General features: G+C 39.8%; 1 protein-coding gene across 1 annotated transcript; it reads left to right on the top strand.

Annotated features, from left to right (window-relative positions):
• Nucleotides 1-482: 482 nt before the first annotated feature.
• On the top strand, nucleotides 483-18,238 carry LOC131234424 (rho GTPase-activating protein 5-like). Its single transcript, XM_058231283.1, has 5 exons — nucleotides 483-1,244; nucleotides 7,848-7,968; nucleotides 8,046-8,165; nucleotides 15,997-16,227; nucleotides 17,433-18,238. Exons 1-5 carry the CDS (start codon nucleotides 817-819, stop codon nucleotides 18,024-18,026), a joined length of 1,494 nt encoding a protein of 497 aa, XP_058087266.1. The 5' UTR covers nucleotides 483-816; the 3' UTR covers nucleotides 18,027-18,238.
• The last annotated feature ends 1,063 nt before the right edge of the window (nucleotides 18,239-19,301 follow it).

A 19,301-nucleotide genomic window follows, 5' to 3' on the forward strand; every position in this document is an offset into this window, starting at 1 on the left:
CTGGTACTTGTACTCTTCGTTCATTCATTTGTGACCTTAGGATCAGGTTAGATAAAATCAGGGTGGGCCCTAAGAAGATTTCAATTATTTCCAGCCCTGTAGTCTGCTTAAGCTTTGGATCTGCCTAATTTTTAAGCTTATGATTTAATTGAGCTAGAAAATCTGATGAACGGCACGGATAAAACACATACACCATGGTGGGCTCCACAGAGCATTGCCATCAGGGATATCCCTGGTGGCGTGGTGGGTGCGCTGCAGTTAATCCGCTTCCAACCGTCCGGTTGGTTTAATGGTCGTTAGTACAAGCTACGAGTGCAACTACCATTGCTTCCGTATCAAGAGTCATACGTGTCCTAAGTATTATATAACTCCTCTTTCTTCTACCATTAGTAAAATTTATATCACTTATCATCCATCCAATCTACACCCCATCGAATAAACGGTTTGGATCATTATAAAAGGACCCCAGATCGAACGGCTACAACCCCGATGTAAAATATTAGCAATACATCCAAATGTACTGTATCAATCAACCCTCCTTTCTCTCTCTTTCATCTCCTTTGCTTCTCCAAAACCCCTCAAAAAACATAAAAGCCAGAACAGCAGATCAAAGCTCGATCAGAAGATTAAAGAAAAAATTAAAAAATACCGAAAATACCCTTCATGATTCTCACGTCCCACCACCACAAATCCTTTCTTCAATCAAACTCCTCTCTCCAATATTCTAGTCGTTCTCCTTCCCTTCTGTAAAAATCCTTCCCAAAATACCCCTCCCTTCTTACATTATACCTTTTTCTTCTCAAATTGCCATCGCCCATGACAGAAGTCCTCCAATCCCCCTCTCACTTCCCTTCATCCCCAAGCTCTTTATCCTGCGCACCCCACGACTCCTTATCCTGTGCACCAAATGATGCTACCTCGCCCCACATCACACCATCCCTTTTGAATCAAGGCCCACCTCCTTCACTTCCTGTAGAAGAAAGCGACACAGATAAAGAAGAGGAGGAAGATAGGAAGAAGAAGGAGGAACAGCTATCGCTCTTAGCGCTGCTTGTGGCCATCTTCCGGAAGTCGCTTGTGGCGTGCAGGACGGCAGGGGGAAGGCAGGATCTGCGGTCGATGGAGATCGGGTGGCCTACCGACGTGCGGCATGTCGCCCACGTCACGTTCGACCGGTTTAATGGGTTCCTTGGGTTGCCAGTCGAGTTCGAGCCTGAGGTCCCGAGGCGGGCACCGAGTGCCAGGTCAGCTGGGTTTGCTTTCTTGTTTCTTTTAAAAATTGTGGGTTTTGGATTTTTGAATGTTTGGAGGGATTTGGGATGTGGGTTTTTGGATTTCAGGTGGAATTTGAGGTTTTTAGGTGGTGGGTGTTCTCTTTCGCTTTCGTTTAAAATTTGGATTGTTGCTGTTGTTTTTCTTTTTGAAATTTTTGGGTCTGGGATTTTTGAATTTTGGAGGGATTTGGGATGTGGGTTTTTGAATTGGAGGTGTAATTTGCGGTTTTTATGGGATTTTTTTATTTTTTGCTTTTATTTTTAAATTGATATTGTTCTTTTTTTTTTTTTTGGTGAGTTTTAGCTGTTTGGAGGGAGTCGGGATGTGGGTTTTTGGATTGGAGGTGGAATTTGAGTTTTTTATGTGATGGGTGTTGCCTTTATCTTTTATTTAATTTTTGGGTTGAGGTTGTTGTTTTTCTTTTTGAATTTTCGGGGTTTGGGATTTCTGAGTGTTTAGAGGGATTTGGAATGTGTTTTTTTTTTTTTTTTTTGTGTATTGGAGGCATAATTTGAGGTTTTTTGCTTTTATTTTTAAATTGACATTGTTCTTTTTTTTTTTTCTTCTTCTTTTGTGTGTGTGTGTGTGTGTGTGTGTGTGTGAGGGATTTGGGATGTGGGTTTTTGGATTGGAGGTGTAAATTGAGGTTTTTATGTGATGTGCATTATTATTATTATTATTATTATTTTTAAAGTTGTCCTTGTTCTTGTGTGATTTTATGTATTGTTTGGGTGGCATATATCGTGATGAATTTGGATATATATAGTTTCTTGTTTTGATGTTTGGATTTTGCTGCTGCATTTGGCGGCCTTGTTGCCGTTGTTGGATTTGTTTATGGTTTGAGATTTTGATTTTTTGCAAGTTTGTGAAGCTGCTTTTGGGAGTGAGGTGTATTTTGAGGTTTTCTAATGACGGATTTTTCTTCTTCTTATTTTTAATAATTGATTTTATTTTGAGTTTGAGATTGTTGTTGCTGGCTTTATTTAAGGTTTTAAATCGTGGTTTTGTGAAGTTTCACAACATGTCTGGTGTTGAAATTTGTGGTTTTTTAATGTAATGGATGGCTTTTACTTGGGGAAAGTTCTGTGTGCACTTTTTTTTTTTTGAAAGGTAATTTCTGTGCACATATCTACCATCAGATAATGGAAGGTGTGACATCCATTTGGATATGGGGTTCTGAAAATTCATATGTTTCATGCCAACTCTCTTTAGATGGGTGGAGAACTGTGCTCCTCGACTCCCCACCGGATTTTGTGCAAATTTTAGTCATGCACTTCCTTTTGAAATTGAAAATTTTCTAGTTAGATTTGTTTAAAGTTTTGATATCTTGTTTCTGAGTAGTTAGTGAAGTGGGTGTTACGTTAGGCATTTGTTATGGTTTGGTTTGAATTCTGAAATATTATTATTAATTTTATTTTCTTAGTCACATTTACAAATTTGAGGTTTTAACATGATAGGCCTTTCCTTTTCCTTTTTCTTTTTGACAAATTGAAACTGGATTGTTGGAATCTTAATTTTTTGTAGTCATGATTTTGTGGAGCGGGTTTTCTGTTCGGAATACAAGTTTGGTGTTTATTTTGTAATGCTTATATTTGAGATTTCCAGCAATGGGTGTTCTGTGCAGAGTTAGAATTTCTTTTTTCCTTTTCCTTTTCTAATTTTAGTCTTTCTCGTTGTAGCATAAAATCCCGTGCTTGAAGAGAGCAAATTCAGTGGTAGATTTTTTTTCCTTTTCAGATTCATAACCAAGATTCCTCTCTCTCTCTCTCTCTCTCTCTCTCTCTCTCTATATCTATATATATATATATATATATATATATATATATATATATATATATATATATATCGGTAGTGGAGATATTTTGGGTGGAAATGTGTTGGAACTGCCTGCTGTTTTGCTGACATGTTCCTACAGTTTTGGAATTGCATTCTAATTTCGTAAGTATTAGGGCTAGTAATTTGATGCCATTGCCAACTGTACGAATGATGTCAAAGTTACATCCCTTTTTTCTTTACATTTGTTGTTGCAGGATTTGATTGAAGCTTTGTGATTTTATTTGTTGAGATTGTGTCTGCCTTTTATTTTTATTTATTTATCTATTTTGGGGAGGAGGGTTTCGAATGGATGTTTTATGCAATGGTTTCTGTTATTAAGTCCTGGTAAGAGGTTTTTAGGATCTTTCCATTATTATTATTATTTTAAATTTATTTTTTATTGATCGGTAAGAAAGAAATTTATTCAAAAAAGATGAGAGAAACAAGCAGTTAAAAGGCAATGGATACTGAGGTCTAATATATAGACAACATCGCTGCACCTTTTGTAGCCTATGGATTTAGCTTCCCTGGATATGGGCAAATATGGAAAAGGCTGAGGCCCTTCTTTTCATCTTATTGGCGAGGAATGTGCGACTCCAAGCGACCCAAGGGACTTATTTTTCATGAATACCTTATTGTTAATGTTGCAGGAGCTGTTTAAATGCTAGGACAAGATTTTACCCCTCTCAACTTCACATTGCCTCCATCAATGCAAGGATGCTGAGTTCCGCCCATTTTTGTCATTGGTTTAGATCCTAAATATTCTGCCTCTAGCAAAAGAGAAATATTCACCTAGTGCCATTGAAAAAGGTGCATTGTCATTTCAAGGAGGGTCATCTTTGGGTAATTTTTTAGGGATTTGGATTTGGATATCATTGGAAAATTGGATGTAATGGTAATTTGGGGCTGCCTGCAGATTTCTAAATATTTTTGTTGGAATTATGGCTGATGTGCTTTTTTGTAAGGAAGAGTGATGCTACCGTCTGGTTGAGTTATTAGACCCTTTAATTTCAATGCCTATTCTCTTCAAGTTCTTGATTGGTGGCAGGTTGGTATAATCTTATTTCTTTTGTGAAGGATGAGACTTAGGTGTTGTAGCCTGTAGGTTGTCTTTAATAGTTTTTGACTGAAAAACAAACACAAAAGGTATGCATTGTCTTCTTTCTAAATAATTAGAACCTTTGAGTGTTGGTACTGCAAGATGGTTGACTATTGCTGTTATGCTTGACAACTCAGATTGTATGCATTTGTCAAGTATGGTCTTCTTGATGGAGGAAACCTAGAATGTCTCTTTCCTCTGCCAAACTTATCAATGACCCTGTGTTATGTACACTTGAGAATTGTGTAGAAGATCCCAACTGTTCATCAGGCAGGCCCTACCTTGCCTGGGGCATATCCCAAAATTCAGAATTATTGGATGATCTAATCTTGGAGGATTTTTTAAGGAGAAAATTGACAGTCAAAGGAGCTTTGGTCGGCTTTTCTTTATGATCATCTTTTCTCTATCCCCAGGATTAGGATTTGTCATATTGGTGTGATTTTGGGGTATGGCCCATCTATTGTATATCCTACCTAATGATAAGTTCAGATCTCGTACATGCTTGCCATGTCTATGAAAAACAATTCTCAGATTAGTTGTTAAGCAAATGAAAGTGACAGACACCATACCCTATCCCTTTTTTATGCTCTTTGTTGGAACATCTTGGAAATATTCTTTGGTCAAAGATGGGGATTGTCTATTTGAAGCACCATTGTGCTATACATCTCCCATTGACTTCCTTGATTCAGGAGTTATTGGTGGTATTTTAAAAACACACAAAGAGACTGTTTGGATGAGGTGGCATTGGACAGTTAACCTTCTTTGTTAGAATATCTTAGATATGTTCTCTGGCCAGTAACAAGCTTGGGTCTAATCGGAGCATCTTTGTGCTATACACCTCCTTTGACTTCCTTGATATGGGAGTTGGTAAGATCTAAAGCATCAAATGAGGTGGCATTGGACATTCAACCCTCATTTGTGGGAGGAGTTTTTCCCTCTAACGATTTTGTTTACAACTCTAGACTTACCAGCTCACATGCTTCACAATTACGCCGAACCCTCTTTTGAATTTTTTGCAAATTACCAAATTGTCCCTTGAAAATTTGTTTAGTTCTCTGTTGTCTGATGGATCTGTCAGATCTATGTATGAAATGTAGAAATGAAGCAATAACATAGTGAAGGTGAAAAAACATGTTATGCTAAAATGATTCATAGCTTTTTTTTTTTTTTTTTTTGATGAATTAAAATGATACAACCTTGGGGTCTAAACTTGTTGCAAACTCATCCTTTCTTTATTATTGGTTTTGTGCAAAAATTGTTTCTTCAGACCTATTGATGCAATGATGATATATACTTTTTAATAATTCTTTTTAATTGTTTGATGGATCAAATTTGAAAATTTCTCTTTTCTTTCTAAATATTCCTATGTTGTGGGTGTGTAAATGGAAGTCTTGAAGTCACAGGTTTAAAAATCGTTGGATACGAATTTGCTAAAGCCTGAGTCGTATTGGTTTCAGTGGGAACTGGTAATAATTAAATTAAATCAGGGTGACTTGGACAGACTCATTTTGGATTGGCATGAGTCGGACCGAGTCAGACCTAGTTGGATGAGTCGGACAGTTTTGGACCGAGTTGGGATAAATGTGGACTGAGTCGAGATTGATTACGGAGTGAGGCGCACTCTGAAAATGAGTTTTAAAACCTTGCTTAGAGTTAACCATCTGGAATGGTAAAGTTCCAATGGAGATGGTTGTCTTGACTTATTTTAACACAACCATTTTGAGTAAAGGCACATGGTGGTATGTACTATGTAGATGTAGGTCTTGAGAACTTCATGGGCGTGATGATTCCTATGCTGTTCCCAATGAAGGATTTGAAATATGAACCAGCCTTTTTGCTAGTGATTCAAATGCATAAATCCATCTCTACATGTTTCTGGTAATGCGTAATCTGTCTATTCTTTAGTGAGGAATTGTAGGGCCCCTAATCTTATGCATCAGGACATGCATAGTTGCCTGAGATGCTCAGTCTGTACAAGTGGGGCCCATGTATTGGTGATCTAGACTGTTGATTTGATGGGCCACCCTGGATGATGGATGCCCCAAAAACTTCTAGATTTGAAGATCTTTGCCGTCCGATCTTTGGTTTTTTCTAGATCACAGCTGTAAATTTTTTTTTCTTAATAATCTATTTCTAGGCCACCAATGAAGGTTTGGATTTTCTGCTGGACAATTTTTGGGATGTTTCCCAGCCATGATGGGACCCATAATCGATAATCTCGAATCTAGATGGATCCAACTTGTATAGATTGGGCACATCAGGACATTATACATGCTGCAGTACATCAGGACCATGGATAAAAAGACTTGGCACTTGGATTGACTTGTTAGGTCCTAAGTCAAGGTGGGGCTTGCCCATTGGTTTAAATATCAATGATATCGGCTGATATATCCCACGATATATCTTGTATCCCACCTGTGCGATGCGAAATGCACAGGTAGTGCCGATATATCCCACATGTTCGATCCGGTGAGCCTTTTTAATTTTTGATCCTTTTTGTTGTTGTTGTTGAAATTATGTTAAATCAGTATCAAATGGTTATAAGTCCATTGGTTTTTCATGTTTTGCATGAACAATCATGGAGAGTTGGAGCTTTGATATCAATATCCATTGGTTCTTCATGTTCTCCATGTTTTTTTTTTTCCTCATGAAATTTTCTTTCAACCAACTATCAATTGAGACTAATTTTGAAGTATTTAGTAGTATTTGATGAAATGATAATCACATACACTTTAATTTCGAAATTTGAGTGTAACTGGTCTGATGTGGGGAAATTTGGGAAAAAATTGAAATTTCTCCAATTTCTCCCAAATTGCTTGCAATGTTGCACTCCAAACATGAAATCAAGCATGTACGAGGGCTGATCTATTGATTTGTCAAGTCCTGGTCAATTTTTAGAAAATAAAAATCATTTTTAATTAAAAATTAATGGAAAATTATTAAAAAATATATATTTATTTTCAAAATTTTCCTTCAACTAGCTGTCAATTGAGACATTTTGAAGTATTTAGGAGTGTTTGATTAAATGATCATTACATACACTTTAAATGTTATGCATTCAATTTGAATATAGTTCCATTAGTTTAGTCAGACAACGCATAGCTTATGACCCTATACAAAGGAAACCTATTATGTGCACTTCTTTTTTGAGATGTTATGATTTAAAAGTGTGTATTAAGGTCTTATTAAACAATCCCTGAAGTTTCATTGAAAAGATCAATAATTACCCAATGTTTCCCCATGTTCCTAAAAAAGTGCGATAAATTACCCGATGCCATACTTAACACGATACCGATATTTCGGACATTGGGCTTGCCCAAATTGGGGCTGAGTCGGCATGACTTGTCTGAGTTGGGGGTAACTCATGGTTTCGAACTGGATCGGGTGATACCAAATGCGAGTCAACTCCTACTTTTTGGAGTCCGATTCTGATTCTTAAAGCCATGATTAGGACCCCTATAATTCTCTTACTTAACCAGGACAAACCTTTTTATTTTATTTTAATTTCCACCTGTGGGTTTGGCTGTGCATAAAGGCCTTTGTCAGGGCATTGGGTTATCTTGTTTGCCCATGTAAAAGATACTACTTAACTGTTTGAGTCCTTTGCCTCAGGCATTAATGGGTTCTGTTCCCCTAACTCAAATCTCCTTTTCTGCAGTGCGAATGTTTTTGGAGTTTCTACAGAATCTATGCAATGTTCCTATGACTCTAGAGGGAATAGCGTGCCAACAATACTCCTGCTGATGCAGAGACGCTTATATTCACAAGGAGGTCTTCAAGTATGTACAGCATCTCTTATTGTATGAGGGCTGAATTCGAAACTTGTTGTGTTCACTGTTTAGATTTAAACATGCAGGCTGAAGGCATATTCAGAATCAATGCTGAGAATAGCCAAGAGGAATATGTTAGAGATCAGCTAAATAGGGGGATTGTTCCTGATGGCATTGATGTGCACTGTTTGGCGGGTTTGATAAAGGTACCTTCTTTTTTTTTTCTGTAACCGTTGGCCATGAAGATTCTAGAGATCCAAATCAGAAAACTGAAATATCTTTTTCACGCTCTTGAGAAGATTCTGTCAGGTCTTTACTTTTGATGGGCTAGAATTCTATGTGCATTTTCCAATTTATGTAAAAAAATTATGGTCACTCATCCACAGTACATATGTTTTAAATGTATGTTAATACAGATAATTGAAGTTGTGGGCCCCACCATGGATTGAAAGTCCCAATAATCACACAGACATGATCATATCTATCTGGACATCAGATGTTTGGTTAAGAAGAAAATGGTCAGAATTTGAAATTTAATGGCCAATATCAAACAGTTAAGATTGCTGATTGGTGTGATTTTTGGGACATTTTCCATCCACAATGGGCAACAATTTGAGTGACTGGTTTGACATGTATGTTGCATGCATGGTGGATGAGTCACCGCCATTGGAGAAATGGTGGAAAGCACATATAGTCTAGTCAGCTTTGAATTTTACGCTCTGTAGTATGCTTCTGTTTCTTTTATGTTTTCTTAAATGATCTATTGAACTTCTTGTTGGGGCATGAAGATCAAGCAGCATAAATATGTCTAATGTAAATGACTTTATTTTTGTTTTGTCGAAAAAAGATAGCAGAATATTGAAAATTAGAAACTAAACTATGGGATAGGAATTCCAACACAGAGCTCCACACCCTTTTTGGAATGTGTCTTGATTCTTGGACACTGGCGTGGTTGTTGGGAACAGATACAGGGAGTCGAATGTGGAGATAAACCAAACTGGCTTTATCATGGAATGCTGTTTACAAATCATAACCCAAAACCTGACTGAATGGATGATCCTTACCATCCAGCCACTGGTCATAAAATGGACGTGTAAAATGAGAAATAAGCATGGTCCAGGTTCAACAGAAAATCTCAGTTAGTGCTACATTGGGATATTCCATTTGATCTGATTTTGGGGATATGACATGAACAATGAACCCACATTTTGGACAGTTTGGATTGAGGCTTTGAGGTACAAATCCACCATTTGTACAGTGGCGGGGTGCATGCATAGATCATCTTAGCTTCCCTTCATATCAAATAACTCATGTTATATAGGCTAACGATACAAAACCAATCTATTGCCAAAAGATTAGGTGGGTAAAAATGATTGTGAGTACAGATGCAAGATTAGAAGTACATTAAAATGTAAAAGCTAGGTAGAAGATTGATAGAGAGAAATACAAGTTGGCACATGATAGGCAAAGGATTTAAATCTTGGTTTTGGAGTGTAATCCGTCTGTGTTCAAAACCAACATGCACAAGTGAAACTGGTACAACTAGTGGATGAGTTGCACAAACAATCAAAAGGGCATACATCTTTTAATTAGGGCATTTTTGCAACTATTCTCTTCCTAATAAAGAGCAATTGGGCATATAACTCTCATTTACCCACTTCGACCATTCTACTCTCTTGCTCTCTTTCCCTCCCAAAACTCTTAACAATTTACAGAGCTCATGAAGCATGTTTGCATTGCATTCCCATTTCGAGGACCTTTTGTTCATGTGGATACTGGTTAGAAGCTCACCTAGTGTTGGTTGTCCTCCATCTTCTAAAGCATGAGTAGAACCACCTTTATTGATGCAGGACATGAGTCTAGGCTAAATGATGTCATGAGATTAGTCAATGGATTATCATATCAATGAGAAACATAAAAATATATAATCTACCACAGATATAAAAGATGTGCAAGTAAGCAACTATATTTAGATTCAAGGCCCAATGGAAGATGGGACTTCCGTTTATAGCATAGAGATTGATCTACATTCAAGGTGATTCACATATGTCCGTCAAGGGTCAAGTATTCTAGGTTTGGATTAATTGGGAATTAGGTCAAGGGTTTGGGATTGGGGATTTAGGGTTTTAGAAATGGGGATTTAGGAACTTGGGGTTTAAAAGTTAAGAAAATAGGAGGAAAGAGGTATGGAAGTGAGAAGATCACTATTCATGGCACTGTTCACCGGCGGGAAAAAAAGGTGTAGGTTTAGGTTAGGGTTTGATGTGGTCTAGTTTGGGTTTTGATAAGGATGAGAGTTGGGAATGAATATTGTGGAGATGGGTTGAGAAAAGTGGAAAATAAAAGGGAACTTTGAAAGAAATAGAGATAGAAAGAAGAAAACTTATCTAGATTAAGATTAATGGCTTCACACCATTCGCATCATAGGAAATTGTAAGAAGACAAACCCTAACAGAGAAATCTCCTTCATAATAATCATAGCCTCCTCAAATTAGAGCTCCCATAACCCTTAAATAGTCTCAACTTGGGACTTTTACAAAAAGACGCCTCTCAATAAGGAAAAGTCCTAAAAACCTCCTATTTTAAAGCCAAAATAAGACATAACCCCCTAACTTTCTAATAAATATAAAATAACCCCTAGCTAAGGAAAAATGTGTCTCCATGTGTAAAATGTATCTCCATGCTCCCAATAAGCAACCCCACATGTATCGCCCTAATGTATGGTCTTCAATGATGCACCAAATATGCATGCGGGGTTTTCCACTCACCTACGATCCGGAGTTGGACCCCATGTAATGATCATCTAGCCATAGGAAAATTAGGGCGGAGGCCACAACTCGTCTCCTTCTTTGATATACTCAATATGGTGCCTGGATGTCCTCATCAACTCCCCTTAGCTGAGAAGAGATCGCCTCTGGTGATATAAAGCTATGTGATACTCAAGAAGATCTAGGTCAATTCTTTGAAGCTCACTCTCCGTGATCCATGTACTATATGACTCTGGCTTGTTCTTCCACTTGACGAGATACTTCTAAGAACCCCCGTGCTCGGTGGAAACCACTTGCTCATCTAGAATACCCTCTATCTATTTTCTTCTAGCCTGTATGGATGATAAAGGGTGTAGAAGATGAGAAGATGGGTCTGATAAAGGCCACGGGTAAAGGGCCAATGGGCGAAGCTTCTGGTCCTTGAATAGAGACGAGATCTTCCACATTGAACGTAGAGGTAATGCCTATGCTAGGTGGAAGATCTACAACATAAGCATTGTAACCCACTCTTTTCAATATTTGATAAGGTCTAGTACTGTGGGCATGTAATTTCTTCACGGCTCCTTGCAGAAACCGGTTTGGCCTTATCTGAACCATGACATAATCATCCACTCGAAACTCCTTCGACCTGCGATTTGAATCAAGTAGAATTTTATATTTCTCATTGCTTACGTTAATCCGCTTCTTAATCTCATGATGCAAGTCATGAATATGGCGTGCAAATGCATCTGTGGACTCTGACAGCGTATGTGAGACTGACATGGGGATGCGATCTATAGGCTTCTTAGGCTTATAACCATGCACTACCTTAAATGAACTCATGCCTATTGACCTATTGATTGAACTATTGTATGTAAACTCTGCAACCGGTAACATTGAATCCTAGGTCCTATGGTCACCCACAAGATATCACAATAGATTACCCATACGTCCATTAACCACTTTTGTTTGACTGTCAGTCTGTAGGTGGTATGCTGACGAGAGCTGAGGCCTCGTATCCATCATGTGCCAAAGTGTCTTCCAAAAATATCTCATAAATCTCACATCTCTGTCAGACACAATGGTCTTTGGCAAGCCATGCAAACGAACCACCTCTTCAAAGAATATTTTGGCAATGTGGGAGGCATCTGGTGTTTTAGAACATGGGAGGAAATGGGCTATTTTAGAAAAAACGGTACACCACTACAAATATAAAATCGTGTTGTCTGATCATCTTGGGAAGCCTAAGCACGAAATCCATACTTATGTCTTGCCATGGAGCATGAGAGACTGGTAAAGGCATATATAATCTTGTATTCTACCTTTTCTACTTTGCCAGGTGACAAGTCCTACATTGCCCAACAATTCTAGTGACGTCTCGCTTGAGACTTGGCCAATATAACGTATCTTCAACAAGTGTAATAGTCTTGTCTCTCCCAAAATGTCGGGCTGCTACTCCGACATGAAGCTTCCAAATAAGGAAGTCTCACTGGGAAGTGCAAGGAATGCTGAGTCTGTACCCTTTAAATAGGAACTCATCAATCAGGACAAACCCACTATCACTCAGCGGACCACTCAAAAGTGACGTGCATATCTTCCCAAAATTTGGGCACGCAGTATGTTCTTCTTTCAATTGCTCAAACCCAGTGACTTCCACACTCATAGACTAAAGCAAGGTTACGACGACTAAGGCCATCGACATGTTTTTTCTCGACCCCGACCTTGTGCTTTAGAACAAACATGTACTCTTGGAGAAACGCAACCCACTTGGCATGCCTTGGGTTTAATTTCTTATAAGAGTTGAGGTATCTCAGAACCTTGTGGTCAGAAAACAAGACGAACTCTTGCAACAGTAAGTAATGTCGTCAATGTCTTAAAGATTGGACTATTGCATAAAATTCATTGTCATAGGCAATTTAGCTTTGCCTGATTTAATTTCTTACTAAAATATGCAATAGGGTGCCCGTCTTAGCTAAGCACTCCACCTATACTTGTGCCAAACGTGTCACATTTAATCTCAAATGTTTAAGAAAAGTTTGGGAGACGCATGACAAGAGCCTCAATCATCTTCGCTGTAATGTCCTTGAAAGCTTTGGAGGCAGTATTAGTCCACTTGCACTCACTTTTTTGTATGCAATCTGTTATAGGAGCCATAATGGAACTAAAGCTTTGAATGAACTGCTTATAAAAGTTAGCTAAGCCATGGAAGTTACACACCTCATGAATATTTTGCAGTTTAGGTCAACCGACTATGGCCTTGACATTGTCGGGGTCTGTAGACATGCCCTTAGATGACACAATGAACCCTAAGAAGATAACTTTGTCAAACATGAAAGAACAATTCTTCAAGTTTGCATATAATTTCTTTATCTTAAGGACCCCGCAAACTTGCCTCAAATGGTCTTAACACCCGGGTCATCACTCTCATAAATGTAATCGGAGCATTGGTCAAGCCAAAAGGCATGACCAACCACTCATATAGCCCATCCTTCATCTTGAAGGCGGTCTTCCATTCATTTCCTAAGCGAATACGTATTTGATGATACCTACTTTTGAGGTTGATCTTGGAAAAGATTGTGGCACTGGTCATCATGTCCAACATGTCGTCAAGACACGGTATAGGAAACCGATACTTGGCCGTGATCTTGTTGATGGCCTGACTGTTCACACACATGCGCCAAGTGCTATCTTTCTTAGGCGTGAGGGAGGCTAGCACAACACATGGACTCAAATTCTCCTAAATGAACCATTTCGTAAGGAGTCCATCAACTTGTCTCTTCAAGTCTGCATGCTTTGATGCCATTCTGATAGTTGACAACCGATTAGAGCACCAAAAACTCCAAAGCTAATAGGGAAGGACCAATTTATCTCTATATGTAGGCCTTCTTAGGCAAACCTAGGGAGACCTCCTGTGGGCGACCCCCGCTTCGCACGGGTCCCTGAATCGCATGGCCCCATAGTGGGCCCTACCCAGTGGCCATTTTGCATCCCATAGACTCCACCTCGTGGGCCAACCTACCCCAATGCAGAGATACGGTGCATCCTGGAATCACACTTAAGATGCCCCCACATCATCCACCCGTGCCGATGAGGAGACTCAAACACTAGGTTCCCGCTTTGATATCATTCTGATAGCGGACAATCGACCAACGCACCAAAAGCTCCATAGATGACGTGGAAGGACTGATTTATTCCTATAGGTAGGCCCTCTCAAGCAAACCTAGGTGAGACCTCCCCATGGGCAACCCCCACTTCGCTCGGGTCCCCGAATAGTACAGTCCCACAGTGGGCCCCACCGTGTGGCCATTTTGCATCTCATAGACCCTACCTCATGGGCCACACCACCCCAGCGCAGAGATATGGTGCATCCTTGGAATCACACTAAGATGCCCTCGCATAATTTACTTTTAATGTGTGACATGATGCCTTCAATCTTAACCACTTTAAACATTTTTAGGGGTTGTTTCGTTTGGCGTCATATGAAATTTCAGTTGTCCTCAAAATCAAATACCCACATTTCCATAACGGAACGAAATGCCTCCTTGAAGGGGTCATAGAAGAGATGGTTGCAGCCATATGATTCTAATACATGGGAGAATCATATGTTACATAATTCCTGTTAAGTTTTAGACACTTCTTTAAGTTTCTTCATGTTACATTTGCCAAAGCAAATACCATCATTAAGAATTGCTTTTGAAGCATTTTCTTTTTGTTGTTTTACATAATTCCTTCTCCCCAATCTCTTCTTGAGAAGAAGCTATATCCAATAACTTCTGTCTTTTTTCAAGTTGGTCTGTCACAAAATCAAGTTCTCTTCTTCCAAATGCAAAGTCCGTGCTTCCAATTTTTGGCACTGCTTCTTAAACTAATGCTCAACATTTCGTTTTGCACACTTCAATGGTAGGCGTTCAATCCTCACTGTCTTCTGCAGTGTAGTGCACTTGATATTTGGAGCTGCCTCATCTTTGGGCTCATGCCCAAAAAATGATATGAAAAAAATGAATGGATGGTATGGATATAACATATAAATCATGGTGGGCCCACCTGTTACAATGTTGATTTTTGCTAGATTTTCGAGATGAGATTCCGAAGCTAAGCCAAACATGGAGCACTTGTCATAATTGCTTGTTTACCACCGTTTACATGCATTTACAACTAACCAAACATCTCCTAAAATCATTGAAAACTTAAGCTTATTTTCAGTAGTAAAATGTTAGAAATCATTGAAAACATTAATCAATAGTACCATTTTAGTGAAAAATATCATGCAGTGTAGGCTTCATAGAATACAGTGTATGTCAAATGTGAAGATATTTTCATGAGCCACATAGCAAGAACCCTACACTATGCTCCATAGTGTAAGCTGCACAATATGTAGTGTAAGATGTTTAACACACTGATCATGATATCAATAACATTGTGATATATTGGCATGCTTCTAGTTATAAAATTGCATTGTTTTGATAGAAACTCTCAATTATTTGTTAGTTCTAATTGAAATGGCTTGCATTAGAGTAAATTATAAGAATAAAAAAAATACATTTTTTACCCAATTTTTTTGGGAATCCCCTTTTGTAGTTGTGACTTGAGTTTCACATCAAAACATATGGACGTGCACATTGCTAAGGATAAGTACCATGGATTTTTTCGACTGCACATGACTGGTATTATAAGCCCATGAATTGTGCATTTTTTTAGAGTTTTAGAAATGTAGAGAAAATTAAAATTTTTTGAAGGTTCATATTAGTTGATTAAGCTCCGACGATCACCATTTAGATATCATCAAGTTTCTATAGAAAACCAAAATAAGAGATTTCAGGTCTAAATATTCCTTTTGACTGTCGTTGTCAAAACCGTTTGATTGTCGATGTCGTACCTTCAAAGCAGAAGGTTCTTTCCCAGATCTATCCTAGATGAGGAGAGGAGAAGCCAACGCGTAGAACTCTAGTGGGGCTAGGGCAGAGAATATAGATGCATGCAGTGGCCCCACATGTGTGGGTGCCTGGAAAGAGGTGAGAGGATTCTCTCCTCTTTTCTCTACTCACTCTCTCCAAGTGATGATGCCTTAGGGGATATGGGCATCTCTCTTCGCAGTGGGTCTCCTGATGTACAACCCGGATGCCCACCACGTGTGTGGCAGGTGTGGCGCATCTAGAGATGCTTGTGATTGTGACGCTCCAAATGCTTTATTTCCTTTTCTTTCACATCAACAAAAGTAATAGAACTTATAAAAAAGAATACTTACATATGACATTGATTTCACTTTTCATGTTTCGTTGTATTTCTGCAGGCTTGGTTTAGAGAGCTTCCGAATGGGGTGTTGGACTCTCTTGCGCCCGAGCAGGTAATGCAATGTCAGTCGGAGGAGGAGTGTGCTCAACTCATGAGGCTTCTACCGCCAACCGAGGCTGCTCTAATGGATTGGGCTGTCAATCTGATGGCTGATGTCGTTCAAGAGGAGCATCAAAACAAGATGAATGCCCGCAATGTCGCGATGGTTTTTGCCCCCAACATGACTCAGGTTACCAAACAGAAAAATCTCCACACAGCGTCCTTTCTTGATCCAGTGACAATTATGTAGTAGGGAGGAGCTGCTACTTACACCTGCCTGATTGATTTGCATACACCCATTTTCTTATTTTGGATAATGAAATAGTACGGACATGTACTATTTCAGTTTCAGAAATGGAAAATGATTGGATGCATATCAATCAGCGTGCTTAGATTTCAGTTCCCTATCCAAAAATGAACTTACCATTGCTTTGACTTTCCTTTTCTTTTAGTAGTGTAGCATGGAAATGGCTGGTTCCATTGCCTTTCACATTCATGATTTCTTTTCCAATCAGACTTCCGAGGGTGTCGATTGGTTGGACCATGGTTTTAAGACTTGTTGGAATCAGGTGCGACTCAGATTCAGTGGCACCCGATCTGGTTCGACACCCCGCGTCAGCCCCCGAGTCGCACCCAACTCGGACAAGTCATGACTTGGCTCATGGCTGAACGAGTCTATCCAAGTCTTTTAACCATGGGTTGAGCGGGTGTGTCAGTATTTGGGCCAACCAACCTGGGGGCAGGGTGGTCAAGGTCATGTCGGATCCTGGCTGGTAATGATGATGTTGACAATTATTTTAAAAAAAAAAAAACTAAAAATAATAAGGGTTATTTTACCCACTGACCCTCATATGACAATTGTACATGCCTCTCCTCTATTTTGAATTTGTATAGATACATCCCCTCTGTTTCAAAGATTCATGGGTCATGGCAGATTTCCCAATACACACGACTAGCTGCTGACATCTGGTCCCACCATCCAACCCAGTCAGCTTGGTCACTCCGCCATGAAATTGGGACACCCGAAAGATCAAGCTGATTTAAGCATCAGTTGGCCCACCACATGAATTTGGAGATTTTTGAGTGGTTGTACATTGTTTCAATTGTCTGGCCCACCTGATGATGGGATTAGCCCAAGTTTTGGGCATATAATTTTTATGACGACCGTGTTTGGACAGGTTGGATGCCATTTTTAAGTGACGGTGGGCCCAACATGGACAACAATGACAACAATTATAACAATAACAGTAATAACAATGTCTGATGGGCTTGGGGCCAGAAGGCTTGGAAGTTGGCACCCACCAGAGTTCTGAGCCTGACTCAGTCCAGACGTTTCCACTAGTATGAAATGAATGAGGTGGACGATGATGATTGGTCAACTTCTCTTAATTGCAGATGGCGGATCCTTTGACTGCACTAATGTATGCGGTGCAAGTGATGAATTTTCTTAAGATGCTGATCATAAAGACACTCAAAGAGAGGGAGGATCCTGTGTTAGCGGCCGCTTCAGCTTCCCATTCAGACCCATCTGATGAGAATGGCCGCCACAGCCCGTCGCAGCCTTGTCTGGAGGTCCCTGGTAATGAAGATGGAGAGGCAGACCGTGCCTTTGTTACTGAAGAACCCGTCTTAGACAGTCATGCACCCAGCGCTGAAGAAAATTCCACAACCGACGATGCGGATGATGGTATTCTAACGTCAAGTGAGAAGGCTGTCCTGGATGGAAACGGGGTTTCTAACGATGATGCTAGCACCCCAACAAACAGGGCAGAAACTGCTGTTAATGCTTCAAAAACGGGTGTGCAAGTCAACACCCGGAGAAGTAAGGCAGGCCAGTCAAGTAATTTGAATCTTAGGAAAAGTCCAAGGAGAGTTGGCGGGCTGCCATCCCTTGTTCGGGCCCCGTCACCACCAGCTGAGAAGTCAAAGGGTGCCAGCATTGTCAGCCGTATAAATTCGAGGGTCGAGCGAGTGGAAGCTTGGCGATGAAATGGATGGCTCTGATGGTGGTGGCCTGACCTGACCCACACGCATGTTGTCACTGTAAGTTTCTGTTTGGTTTGTCCCTGTCTTTGGCTTTAGTTTGGAAGTTTGAGATTGCTTGGCTTCTCTTTTTTTTTTTTCCTGATTTCATGAAAAGATGGTTTCACAGTGTCATCCCACACTAACTGTTTCTGTTTCGAAAGAACGACTTTCTGCCCCCTGTTTTGAGTACTGCAACATCTTGCTTTCGATGAATGTTCACCTACAACCAGTTGTATGCTACAACGCATTTTTTTTTTTGCACTTGCTTTGCCCTTGAAACTTTCATGTACTTTCAAGAGCAAAACATGGTTTTTAGACTTGGATTGATTCACCTGGTCTCAAGTTGGGTTGTGAGTTGAGGGTGACTCTTGGTATTATATGTAATTGTGTATGCCGAATCTGAGTCAACTCGGTCAAGTCATACTGAGCTCGTCCGAGTCTTAGAACCATGTTTTTAAAAGAAAAGAAAAAGGGTACGATGGGTTGTAGCTGAGCAGTCTGCATTTGTTTCCCTAGCTTTCTTTGAGGGATTCATATGGTCCTTTGTCTAAGGACATGCGAAATTGCCGGGGGCCCCGAGTTGCGACATTGATGCCACTAGTATGGTGATCTGGACTGTTGTAGGTATTCCATAATGGTAATAGTGGCCGTAACGGCCACCATTGTTACCTTTACAATATGGGCTGTGACGGCTGTTATGGCTCCCGTAATGACTGTTACGGTCTCTCTTTTTTTCTATTGAAAAAAACCCGAAAAACCTGTTATGGTCGCTCTCTTTGCTCTCTTTTTTCTATTGGGCTTCTTTTTTATATGCCATCAACATAGCTTCTTTCTTCTTCTTCCTTTTTTTTTTTTGGTGGGGTGGTGGTGGTTAGATCAACGGCATGGGTTGCCAGTTTTACAAACTAAAGGCTCAAGGGACAAGAAAGGTTGAGGTAGGCTGAGGGTCATATAGTTATTTTCTTTCCAGCTATGCATTGGTCTCATGACCGCTGATCCGATGGGCCGCAGTGGATCTCTCCCAGTTTGGAAGATCCTAGCTATTAAATCTTTGGCACTTACCTGTTGAAAATGGATTGCTGTTGTGTTGTTCTCTCAACCGTCTGTTTGTGGGTCACTGATGAAATGGTTAGGATATTTCACTCAGGAGAATCGGTGGGGCAACGTCCATCTATGGTTTTGTCCACCAGATCAGGAAGCATGGATTACTGTCTGATGAAGAGTATACAATGCCTCTCA

Source organism: Magnolia sinica, chromosome 19 (genome assembly GCF_029962835.1).
Source record: "Magnolia sinica isolate HGM2019 chromosome 19, MsV1, whole genome shotgun sequence".
NCBI lineage: Eukaryota > Viridiplantae > Streptophyta > Magnoliopsida > Magnoliales > Magnoliaceae > Magnolia > Magnolia sinica.